The sequence below is a fragment of the Cyprinodon variegatus genome, unplaced genomic scaffold (assembly GCF_000732505.1).
Source record: "Cyprinodon variegatus isolate N-32 unplaced genomic scaffold, C_variegatus-1.0 Scaffold175, whole genome shotgun sequence".
Classification (NCBI taxonomy): Eukaryota; Metazoa; Chordata; class Actinopteri; order Cyprinodontiformes; family Cyprinodontidae; genus Cyprinodon; species Cyprinodon variegatus.
Window position 1 is genome coordinate 419,179 of NW_015150628.1, and position 13,402 is coordinate 432,580.

The 13,402-nt window shown below is 38.4% G+C and overlaps 1 protein-coding gene across 1 annotated transcript in view; it reads left to right on the forward strand.

The window, feature by feature from the left end:
* Positions 1-5,498, forward strand: part of LOC107087185 (zinc finger protein OZF-like) — a 12,391-nt gene extending 6,893 nt beyond the window's left edge. The window contains exon 2 of the mRNA XM_015378607.1: positions 3,314-5,498. Coding sequence (XP_015234093.1) covers positions 3,314-4,725 — 1,412 coding nt within the window. The 3' untranslated portion in view covers positions 4,726-5,498. The remainder of the gene's footprint in view (positions 1-3,313) is intronic.
* Positions 5,499-13,402: the final 7,904 nt, after the last annotated feature.

Here is a 13,402-nt window from a genome sequence, read left to right on the forward strand (position 1 = left end):
CCCAAAAAAGCTCCTAGATCATCAGCTTTTGTGATTGGTTGACGTTCCGGTGTCCAGCGGCAAAAGTTATTCCTCTCCTTTGCAGCTGTAGTGCTGTTTCTTTGTCTTTTAAACACATTTTCCTTTTTTCCACCAATGTTTTCATTAAAATCTCTAGTTCCACTTGGGTGAAATAGGCACTTACTATTTTCTGGTTTCGTGGTGACTTGTCGATTTGGGGCCGCAACTGACGAAAGTTTTTTTTACTTCTCACGCATATGTGCTTAGCTCTGAATGGACCTACTTAGAGTTGATTGAACTAATTCATAGCAGCCATTGTGGAACTGAACTCAGAGTTCTCAACCTTATTGGGACGTTATTGTTTTCTGAACAGCTGATTAGCTGCTGGGGTGAGCTTTTTCTAGGATTTACATCAATCCTCAGATCTGTTGGGTGGAGAACAGGGTGCCTATTGGGGTCAGTAGGGGAGCTGGCTCCCTGGGAGAACCCCGTTCCCCAGTTCTTTGCTCCCCATCTCCGATGCTTCCCTTCACCTACTCTATCACACTACCACACACATAGGATCTTTGGTAGAAGATCATCTCCATGGTGGGTCGTCCGATGCTGTCTTGCTGCCTGCCCTGAGCCTGCACGCAGCCTGTGCCTGCAGTCGGGTGGGGGGATGCTTTGGGCTATCCCGCACCTGTGTAGTCACGTCGTACTTCTCCTGGGGGGGGGTCTACTGGTATGAGAGGACCATATGGATGTGGGGGCCTGGAATGTCTATGACTGTCTGTAGGCATGGTGGGCTCTTTGGCGGGTTGGCTACCTGTTCTGGTTTCTTTGGGGCAGGGCCATTTCAAGGATTTTGGTGGCCCCAAGCAAAATTAATTTAAAATTCTATTAAAAATCAGATCTGTACTGATTTTGAAACTATATAGAGAGAGAAAGGTCTGTCTATCTATACTAACGATTATTTTACAAATAGATTAATCTGTTGGGTATTTTTCCGATTAATCGATCAATAACTGAATGGCAAAAGGTTCCTTAAAAAGTTTTTTTTTTTTAAACGAAATTTAACCGGGGGACACTAAAACGTGTTCACTTGAGGAGTTCTGGATAAAACATATTGACAGACGAAAATGTATTTTTATATTAAATGCAAAATGTTAATATATCTTTTTTTAACAAATTTGGTATAATTACTGCTCTAAGTGGGTTGCTCTGTTATCCGCAAAGCATCCTGAGGGGGCAGCAAAGTGCCTTGAGGGAAAAATATACAGTGGTGTTTTGCAATACCATGATTTTTTTCATTTGATTTTGGTTCTTAAGGGAATCCTGCGGTTTTTACTTTTGCAACTAGCAATGGATATTCCAGTCTGCTTGTATGAGCATTTCAGTAAGTTTCATCTACCATTTTTGGCCCCCAATGGATAATTCCCTCTTCATTTTTGCAAGTATATTGTTAAAAAAAATTCCCTGTTAGGCTCTGTCTACTTATGTTTAATTGTAAGGTTGGATGTTTGCCTCCCCCGCCCCACCTACTGAACATCCTCAGTCCCAATTATGAGCAGGGCGTACCTCTCCCCCCTTCTTATGCTCTCCACCAGTAACAGGTGCCAGGTACCTGTATCTGCTGTGGGGTCCCCACTAAGAGCTGGAGCACCCCAGGCTCTCGGACTCCGGAGCTCTAATCCGGGTCCATCTTGGGCGGGACCGGCCCACAGCAGCGAGCCCATGGGACTCCAGCACTAAGGCCTCTGGGGTTGGGCCCCTCGGGGGTCGGGCTTCGGGTGCTCTCATCTGCCCTTAGCCGGTGGGTGCGGCCATCCCTATATCTGCCCTCTTTGTTTCCCAGTGATCTGGGGTGCCACTAGATATCTGGGGCCGGGATCGCCTCTTTTTCTGTCTTGAGACCTGTAGGTCAAATCTGGCCCTTCCAAACCTGCACTTAAGGATATTTTTCTGATGAGGAAGCTTTGTAAATCCTTTATACATGAGAATGCCCATGCATACATACCACAAAAGTTTGGTTCCAGGTGTTCATGGGTACATGCTAATACTAAACACTAAGCTGCAGCTACAAATGTATACCATCCTGAATAATAATTTTGTGTAATCACCATAGATTTTGTATTCCAATCACATGGATATCTAAGGGATAGCCCCTGCTCTTGAAGCTTTTTTTGGTTTTTACTTTGGTTGCATCTTGTCTTATTTTTGCTTTTATGTTCCCTGTTTTCTGTTCTTTTAATCTCATACAGGTGTGGAAGCAGATTCTAGGTGTTATTTATAACTTCTGTGTTGTGTATATTTTCTGTTTTGTTTTATTTTCTCTATATTCATGCACTTTTTGTTGTTTCTGCCCCTCTTTCTCACCTCCCTTTCCCTCTGCATGTCTGTTGTACACGATTTTACAATTTTCAATGCAGTTTCATATAGAAGTATCAAGCGGAACCTTATGGCAAAGGCAGTAATGGTCTGCTTGTGAAAGAAAAGCTGCTGGACTATCTTCAAGCTCTGGGAAATCTCTTTCCAGAGCCAAACTGGCAAAACAGGACAAAAATAAAAGATCCAGCTTCACAGGAAAGTCAGGGTTAAACCTGAAGTTGTCTCACTAACCCAGTAATCCTGCTTCGTGATACAGGCCTTTGCTTTTACTTTAGCATTAAACTCTTATGGCTGATTTATACTTCGAAATTAGGTTGTCTGCGTAGGTGTCGCGGTGAACAACAAGACGTCCCCGCCCCCTCCGCAGACACTCTGCTGCACATCTCCCAACTTGTTAGTGACCGCAGATAGGAGGCCAGCTAAATTTGTTTGTATGACGGCAATTGCGGAAAACAACTCGTGACGTTGGACCAGCTAGAAGAGAGAGGTGCGCGAGAACGCTGGGACCCTTTTTTCACCTGAATGACCACTATTTTTCGCCCTCATGTCCCTCCGTTGTCGCACAAACTTGCCCCTGCTTCCTCTCCGCCTCGGCCGTATCTAGACCCACAGCATATAGCGCAGACAATGCTCAAAATGTAGCATAAATCAAAAATGTCTGCGTCAAGCTCACTACAACACACTGCTGCAGGAGTATAACCAGCCCTTTAGTCTTGCACTGCACTGAAGTCTGAATAAGCGAAGTACAATAATAAAATGTGTTATCTGTGTTTATAAGTTCAGACAGCATCAGACACTGGATATGTGGTAATTTAAGAAAAAAATGTAAGGAGTCGGGAAACAAAACATGAACATTAGAGAAGTAATTATAGTTGAAGAACATTTTTTCTGTTTAAGTGCCTTACTTTCTAATATGCATTATGCTTTTCAATGTTTTCTGCAGATGTTAAGCAGGTGGTGATTGTTAAAGAAGAGGAAACTGTGGACTACAGACCATATGCTCACCTGAATGACCCAAAGCCTGAACACATAAAGGAGGAACAGGAAGAAATCTACGTCAGTCTGGGGGGAGAGCAGCTCAATGCAAAGGAGGAGATGGAAGCCACCAGCTTTCCAGTGACTGCTTCTCTCAATGACGGTGTGAATGATAACCATTCCCCTCGGCTCTATCCAGACCAGTTTAAAGTCAGAGGGACTCCAGATGGTTCCATTTACTTAAAGACTGAAGACACTATAGAGGATGAGGACAATGATATAAAACCTTCAGTCTCTGAGCTGAAACACTTGTCAGACTTTGGGCTAAAAACTAAGGACATGGACAATGACTGGAAGTCATTGACTTTGGCTGAAAATATGAACAAACCATATAGTTCCTCTATGTTTGCTGAACATTTTTTTCATCCCTTTGTTCAGAACAACTCAATCAATTCAGATATAGAGTCTCCGAGCTTACCAAATGAAGGCTCACAAAGGAAAGTCCAGCCAGGATTAAAGTTTAGCTGTGATGACTGTGGTAAATTATTGACATCAAAACGAGGTTTAAACAGACATAAGAAGCTCCACACTGGACAAAAACCCTACACCTGTGATGTATGTGGGAAAATATTTAGCGCAAAGCCAAATTTTAATACACATATGAAAATCCACACAGGACATAAACCCTATTGCTGTGATCTATGTGGACAAAGTTTTAGTGTCAAGGGATATTTAACCAAACACATAAAAATCCATTTACAAGAAAAACCTTTTTCTTGTGAGCTATGTGGAAAAAGGTTCATTGAAAAATCAGCTTTGAAAATACACATGATAAGCCATTCTGGACAGAAACCTTTCTGTTGTGATCTGTGTGGACAAAGGTTTGGCTTAAAAGCCAGTTTAACAAGACACACAAAAATCCACACAGGACAGAAACCATTCTCTTGCAATTTATGTGGACAAAGTTTTAGTCGAAAAACACTTTTGAACTCGCACTCAAGAATCCACACAGGACAGAAGCCTTTCTCTTGTGATCTCTGTGGACAAAGATTTAATGAAAAATCAAACTTAACCAAACATATGATGACCCACACGGGACAGAAACCTTTCTGCTGTCTTCACTGTGGAAAAAAATTTAGTCAAAAAATACATTTAGAGACGCACAGTAGAGTCCACACTGGACAGCGACCTTTCCCATGTGATATATGTGGAAAAAGATTTACTGAAAGGGGAAATCTAAGTACACACATGAGGATCCACACAGGACATAAACCTTTCTGCTGTGATCTTTGTGGGACAAGATTTACTGTAAGCTCAAGTTTGAAGCAACACATGAAAACCCACAGAGGAAGAAAAAAAAAAGCTATGAATACACAATAAAGCCACTTTAAGTTAAGACCGTTTCTCCTTGTGCACGCTCTGTTTAAAAATAGCTGCTTGCATCGTTCACACAAGCTTACTTTCCAAAAGAAGATTTGCAAATTTTCCACTATGTCAGGCTCACCACCGGCAAGTGAAACAGGACGAGCACATAGGATGGTCTTACATAAAAATATCTCCAGAATGATAGACAATTAGGAGGACCAATTATTTTGATGATCCACCTGGAAAAAGAACATCCTCCACTATACCTTTAAATCATAAAGTATTGACACCCTGAAGTTTCAGAGGTTATTAAGTCTTACTGAGAGCCATATGTTGATTCTCTCTATTATCTTTTATGTGTACTAATCTCTTACAGAACAATGATTTTGTTCTGACTTTACTGTATTAACTCAATGAAATTACCAAAAGAAATAAAGTGATCAGAGTTGTATATAGAAATGCATGTTTATTACATATTACAAAAAATAAAGTGTTGCTGATCCTGACTGTGTTAATTGACTATGTGAAGAAAAGATGAAGATAATCTCTTTGTAACAATTATAATGCCCAACCCCCCCTAGATATGAGGGAGATGCCACTGAGTATCTGACCTGTTAGAAAGGGACAATATTTTTCAAACTTTAAGAGTTAAGCGCAGTCTGCTTCCTTTGCATTCTAACGGTGCAGTTAGAAGCACGTGGTGGACGCAGTGATTTACATTAGCTCCGCAGGTAGTTCACAGCTCTGCATTTAAGATATACTCTGTATACAACCTGGACCACATCATCGAATAAGAGGAACTTCAGCTGCGTGAAGCTGACACCCCACTGACGTGGGGAAAAAAAAATAAAAAATTAGCAAATAGACTGAATGCTCATTGCTTCTTCAGTGAAGGTTTACACTAATCTCAAGTTGCATTCATGCATATTTTTCTTGCTTGTAGGTAGGTTATGACAGCCTCTTAAAAAACTGGCACCCATAATGATAATGCCAAAACAAACAAAGCTCTAGTAGGAGAGTGTTGGAATTTGTAGATCTCTAAAGTATTTGAATCAGAAAGAAAAGGAAATGTGGATCTGTGCATCCCTAATTATTAATGACATGATGTAACAGCTGGAAAAAAAACAGGAAAAATCAAGAGCATGAAGAGAATCTGTCCATTTGGAGCAGTTTGTTTATAAAAAACAACTGATGGTGACATGGATGAAGACAAGAAGCCAAGAGACATTGAGATGCAACACATTTCCCATCTGTCCTCCTTTTTAGATTTTAAATATACACGTTTATTGTGTCTTAATATGTATTTCAATGGGCTGAATACCAGATCTCAAAAAGTAATAATTTCCTGAAACACCCAACCTTATATCTAAGTGATCCTGTTTGAAATTTAAAAAAACAGAAGTAGACCGATTCAGTATTTTACATGTTCTCCACTGACACAGTGAGCAAAATTGAAAAATTAACCAACTGTATGTACATAAAACAGTTTTTGAAAATGTTATTTTTTAAAGTAATTTTTTAACCTTTAAGCAGAAAACTTTACTTTTGTACTTAAGTACAGTGTAGAACCTGTCCTTTTTTCTTAAGTAAATTCTATTAAGAGATACTTCATTAATCCCAAGGAGAAATTAAATGTTGCAGTAACTCAAACATTATTTTTTTTAAGCTGTGTTGCAGTTATTGATAGCTGTAGGCAGGAAGGATCTTCTATAGTGGTCTGTCTTGCACCAGATCTGGAGAAGCCTCTGACTAAAAACACTCTGCTGTTGTTTACAAATCTTCTGAAGAGGATTGTCACAGTTGTCCATAATGTTCTTCACTTTATGAAGAATTCTTCTTTGTGAAATAATCTCCAGAGGTTCTAGAGGTGTTCCTAGAACAGAGCTGACCTTATTAATTAGCTTGTTGTTTTTAAGTCATTAGCTCCCTTACATCACCAGAGGATGAAAGATCACACTCTCCACGACAGACCTTTGGAAGATACGTAGCATTGTGCATCAAACGCAGAAGGACAAAAACTTCCTTAGAAGCTACAGTCTGCTCTACCCCTTCTTGTACAAGGTTAACAGTTGTATTCCAGACTTTTTCTCCCATGATGTTAATAGGTTTCAGCTTGTTCTTGTTTCTTCTGAAATCTAATTTTGGGGGAAAGATTGAGCCCAGAACAAGGTAATTCCCTCCTTTTTATTCCTCATGAGTCCATGTTTTGCATCAGGTGGATGGTTAGCTGTCCGTATCAGAAACTGACACGCCATCCATGCCTTGACCTTTATGTATCTTGCCTCTTTACCGCAGGATTACACATGGCGCTCCTTTATCAGTCCGTCTCCAAGATGTGCCCATATCCTGTGTAGACACGAAGGCTGTCCTGATTAGATGACCTCCGTACACACAGTGACATCCACCATGTGAAGGAAGGCCTTCTACTCTGTCTAATCTGGCTAACAAAGTAACAATGCACATCATGTATAAAGAATAAACCTAACACTTCATTTGAAAAAAATTGGACCACCTCTATTCAGAAGGTGGGAGCAATGTGATAAAAATGAGTCTTATGGACAGACTGGAGTCTTTCTTTTTTCTAGAATCTAGATGATGGATTTAGTAGTTTCTTTGTTTCTTTCTTTGGGTATCTTTTCACATGAGAGTTAAAGGAAATAAAAAGGCTGAGAAGAGGGCTAAAGAAAGCAGAATGAAATTATATGAATCTGTTGGAAAATAATGCAGGAAAGAATAATAAATATATTTTGAATGGGACATTCAGAATTAAATGCAATTTTAAATATAACGGGGAAACATGGATCAGGAAAGTGTGAGTTTTGTGAAAAAGGTGAAACAATAGAGAGTGTAATGTCTATTTTTAGAAAATATCAGAAATAATGAACATCATTTATAAGCAACCTTGAAAAGGAAAAAGAGCGATAGCATTTTAGGCCAAATCAATTGGGTGTATGTTAATAGATTTATGTTATATTATTATGTTCTATCAATGTTATTCCAGGTTAACTGGGATTACTTAAAACAATATAGGAAGTTTATATATTTATCTATTTTTCAGAGCCTGCCATCTTGATTTACACTCAGTACTGGTTGGTCCTTTAATGCCAACCAGCACTAAAATACAAATGAAGGAAAGATTCTCTTTTTTTGTTCTTGGTTTTTAAGTTATTTATGCTATTGTTGGTATTTTTTAGGTCGACATTTGGTTCAAACTCCTTTCCAGTGGGTGGCGGTAATGCACCTTTAAAGTTGTTTACCAACCGCCAATAAGGAAACAAAAACACAGAAGAAGAAGGAGTAGTAGAAGAAGAAGACAGAGCTCTCCTGTAGATGAGTTCCTCCCTGTTTAGTAAAGAAAGGCAATCATTTAACTGTATTTTTTTAAGAGTTTGGGTGAAAACTGAGCGCCAAATGTTTAGTAAATGTTAAACGAACATTGAAAGATAAGCTAAGAGCAAACATGAGTGCAGCAATAGGAGAGATTCCCGAAACAGTTAAAGATGAGGACAAAGAATATAAGACGGAACACAACATCCTTGAAGCTGGTAAATTGTCCTTTCCATATTACATCTGCATGCTTTCATGTCAAATGTACGTTTATAAGGTGACTAATGGATTAACTCCTTTAAGCACAAATGTACCATGGAACTGTTAAACAATACGCGTCATCTCTCCTTTGAACCGACCCGTGTCCGCCATATTGTGAGTGGAACCCCGAGGTTAGGAACAGACACAAGCTAACCTGGAAACACGGCATCGCCGTGTAAAACTAACAAAACAAAAAAGGAGAAGGGAACACGCAGAACAAATCTGTCATTTTGGATTAGAAGCGACATTTTCAAAAGTTTTATTGGTTTCCTTTTTCAAAATAAATTGCTAAAACATGAACATTTAACAGTTAACACAAAAATGGGAATATTACAATAACAATTCTCTTCACAGATTAAGAATAAACATCATTTTTATTATTTTGACTTTCAAGAAATTTATTTAAGATATCCTAAATATATATTCAGTCAAGCTTAACTCGACGCATTTAATAAAGCTATTTTGTTTTTTTTACATCTGAATATCAGTTTCTTCTAAAATGTGATTTAGAAAATCTGTTATTGAAATTCCAAGTAGGAATGTAATTTTGACCTTGATCAAATTCATTTTAATGATTAATGATGATAATGATACAAATAAAACAACAGAGAGGAGAGTGCTCTTAATAAATGGTAAAACGACCTGGCATAGAGCAATCCTCTCATTCGTCATCTTCCTCTCCTTTGCAACTGGAGTGCTGTTGCTCTGTCTTTTAAAACATTCTCCATTTTGTGTTTTTGCATTTACCTCTAGATCCAGTGACGGGATTTAGGAACTTCCCGTTGTCTGTTGCCCTGGTGACTCATTGACTCGGGGCTCCACTAAAAATGGCTTTTTATATGAGTTACGCACATTCCCCACTCTGAGTGACCAACTCAAAGTTGGTTGAACTAACCCACAGCAGCTTTTATATGACTGAAATCTCAGTTTCCAACTGTAGGCTAGATCAATTGAAAGTTGAGGATTGAAGATTTTTAAAACTTGCGTTGTGAAATGGACCTCTGAATAGGGAGAGGTTAGTTTCAGACATTTAGCCCATGTTGTCAACACTCCAGGACAGGGGTGTCAAACTGGTTCCAGAAAGGGCCGTGTGGCTGCAGGTTTTCTTTCCATCCAAGCAATAGCACACCAGACTCCAGTCATCTAATCAAAAGAGTCCAATATGAACATGATGACTTGAATGGAGTCTGGTGTGCTATTGCTTGGTTGGAAAGAGAACCTGCAGCCACACGGCCCTTTCTGGAACCAGTTCGAAACCTGTGCTCTACGTCCTTCCCAAAATCTATCAAAAAAATGTCCCAATTGCTTGATTGGAGCTCTCCAAACAGGTTTTTAAAATAGTCGACACAAACATTGCGTTTAATTTAATTGAATTTAAATAGCCTGGACTGTCCTCCCTCTTTTTCAATGGTCTGCATATGACATCTCTTTGTACTTTTTCACGTTGACTCCCCCAATGAAAATTAAACTTTATTTTCCATAATTTCATCATTATTTTAAAATGGCTGCCAGGTAAGCCAGTGAAGCTATAACTTCTGGTTTTAAAACCAAAACCTTACTCGTTTAATTCCCCTTGACCTTTTGGGGGTTTCGCTTTGTAACTTTCTTTATCTGTGATGTCCTCATTTGTACTCCTAAAATCTTGATTTCTCTTTTATTCAACTGACCCCCTTGTCTCTCTTGTCTCCTTCCAATGAATATAATCTTTTTCATATTTATTATCTGTCTGAAGCTCAACTAAACTTTTCACACAGCTGTGGACTTTTGCCTGTTTTCTGTAAGTAAAAGGGATCAGGTCATCCATATACATTGTTTATTAAGCTTCTTTGCCTTTGCTGCCAGGAGGAATTACTCCTCTAATTATACCCTTTTGTCTCAATGCACAAGCATGGAGTTCTATTGCTGCAATGAAAAACATGGGCAACCGTGTCAGACTTTTGGTTTTACTATAAAGAGGGGGGGTAAGCCTCCCCTTTTTGATATTAAAGTACTACAGTCATTGTACAGTACTTACATTTGTTGCCTAAGCCCAGTTAATCAAAAATTATAATGTCATCATGCTTACTGAGTTCAGATGCACCTGAATTAAACAGTTTGTCCAGTAATGAAAGACAGGAAACAAAGTAACTGGCAGAAATTCAGGAAGTAGTGGAGTTGGGCATATGGCCCCTGGTTAATTACAAACCTCAAGGTGTCATCTTTGCTCCATACAATTGTCTTTAGTAAAATACTTCATCAGGCCGGCGGCTATAAAAGATCCCTTATGCTTACAGCTAAAACTATCTACTACTTTAGAGATCAACATCTAGAACTAATTTTTGTAATTTTTTTGTGATAAGTTACAAAATGGTTAGTTACACTTTTGGGTCAATAAATTATTTTTAAATTCAATTTGAAATGAACATAAAAGGAGGCTTTGAAACATTATAAAAAAAAACAAAAAAAAAAAACAAGGAGTTTGTGATCCTCGTTGATATTAACATGATTTGGACCAGTAGATCCTTTTAAATGCACAACGTCAAAGCCGGGACTTAAACAATGAATCAAGGTTGAAACTATATTTGACAAACTGGCAATTCCTACTTTTGGCCTTACAGATATTGCACACCCAGGAAAGAGCTTCTTAATTTTCAGATCATGTTCTTATTTCTGTAATTAGAAAAATAGAAACACAAACTGGAGTAAAGATGTCTCTCTGTTAAATGCTGATATCATCAAATTGTCACAATAAGCCGAAGACAGGGCACCAAAAAAAAAAAAAATATATATATATATATATATATATATATATATATATATATATATATATATATATATATATATATATATATACTTTTCTGAAATCCCAATTCAGTTATATAAATTACCTTTGTTAATGCTTCACTTGTGTATCTTCTAAGGAGATAACGGCCACTTGAAAGCTTACAAAACACTAAAAAGACCTGAAAATAAGTTACGCTTAAATTATCAAAATAACTGTAATAGAGAGCTGGTTGTAGCCATCAATAGCTTACAATACTTCAGAAAACAAATTACTTCACCTGACACTGACCTAAAATTGTAGCAATAACTAAAGAAAATACATACTAAACATGTAATATCATTCTAAAAATCTAAAGGAAGGTTTACTTATTTCTATTTCTGTATTTAATGATTATTTTATATCTTCTGTTCAGTATTTCTCTCTTTCTCTAACAAACTAAATCCAGCTATTTTATAAAATACTTTTCAGCAGTATTACTTTTCTAAAATCAAGTTTGATTTGCTTGTTAACCTCTAAAGAGCAGTAGTACCTTAGATCGTCTCTAGGAGGAGAGGAACCGTGATAGCGTGGTGTGTAAACGGTCGGCGCAGTTAAGCCGGGCGTACACTGTGCGATTGTTTTCAATCGTTGAACTTAGCTGCTGCTCACACTGTACGATTAACCACAGGGTTTAGTTGTACAGTGTGAGCTCACAGCTCACGATGTGCAGCACGACGCTCTGATGCGATCTACCTGCTCACACTGTGCGACTAAAAACCACGTTGGACTTAGCTCCGCACTGAGATGGAGCTGCTCTGACTCGTCTATCCTGAAGCCAAACAAATAGAAGGGGAATATTAAGCTCACTATAGTGAACCGTGCTGCCTTGGCAATTTGTGCAATTTTGTGCTGAAAGTCCTGAAAAGAAAAGGCGATGAAGTATTTGAAAAAAAGTCATGGCTGAACAAACATGGCTACTACGGTCTGTCAATTTTACAGACAGAACTGCATTTCACTCATTGCATTTCTGCCACACTGCTATGTTTACATCTCAGAGAAAGAATAAAAAGAAGAATCCTTCTTTGCGCCCTGAGCAATTTGCCAACGATGGTCAAAATCAAACATGTTTGATTTTCTCCCGATCTCACGATTCCTGATCAAGAGGTGGTCGTGAGAGGCTGATCACTGCTCATAACCCCCTGTACACTACATGACTCAGGACTCACGATCAGGCTGAAAGTCGGCCCGATCGGAAAATTCTCGCACGACTGGAAAATCGACCCGAAAATTGGCTTTAACTGATCCAAGCTCAGTCTGAACTCGGCACGGATTGGTTTTCAGAGGGTAGTGTAATAAGGGCTTTATTTTGATGATCCACTAGTAAAAAGAAAATCCTCCATTAAACCATTAAGGCAGGATCGTAATCTTGATGAATAGAATCGAGTAGAATAGAAACTCCCTTTATTGTCCCACAATGAGGAAACTGTGATGTTACAGCAGCAGAAGGTTATAGAAGAAGTGGTCACACATTGTGCACCTTAGAAAGTGTAAAATAAATATCAGATAGGAAAAACAAAAAAACAAATTGAGTATTTTAATGTACAGTGCTTTTTACAATATAAATACTCTGTATCTGGACAGTAAAAAAAAAAAAATCAATAATAGCTGTGGACATTTTTACAGTAATGGATATGTGAAAAATAGAAGAAACACCAGAGATGTACCACAGCATGTTATTTAACTAAAGGCTGGGCTATACACGGACACCAGGTCGTCTGAGTGAACGCAAATGTCCCCCCACCCCTAATCTCATACAAGTGTGGAGGCAGACTAGGAGTTAACTGTATATCTCCTGTGTTGTCTACTTGTGCTGTTTTATTTTCTCTCTACTGCCACACATATTTAAGTTTATGCCCCTCTTTCTCCCCTCCTTTTAAGTCTCCATGTCTGTTTTACACGATTTTACAATTTTTAATGAAGTTTCATAAGGACTCTTAGACTCTTGGTCTAGCACTGTACTGAAGTCTGAATAAGCTAAGTACAATAATAAAATGCGTTATATGCTTGAATAAGTTCAGACATCATCACTGGATATGTGAAAAACAGTTATTTAAGAAAAAAAAAATAAGGAATGGGAAAAATAAGAGAAGTAATTATAATTGAAGAACATTGTTTCTGTTTAAGTGCCTTACTTTCTAATATGCATTATGCTTTTCAATGTTTTCTGCAGATGTTCAGCAGGTGGTGATTGTTAAAGAAGAGGAACCTGTGGACTACAGACCATATGCTCACCTGAATGACCCAAAGCCTGAACACATAAAGGAGGAACAGGAAGAAATCTACGTCAGTCTGGGGGGAGAG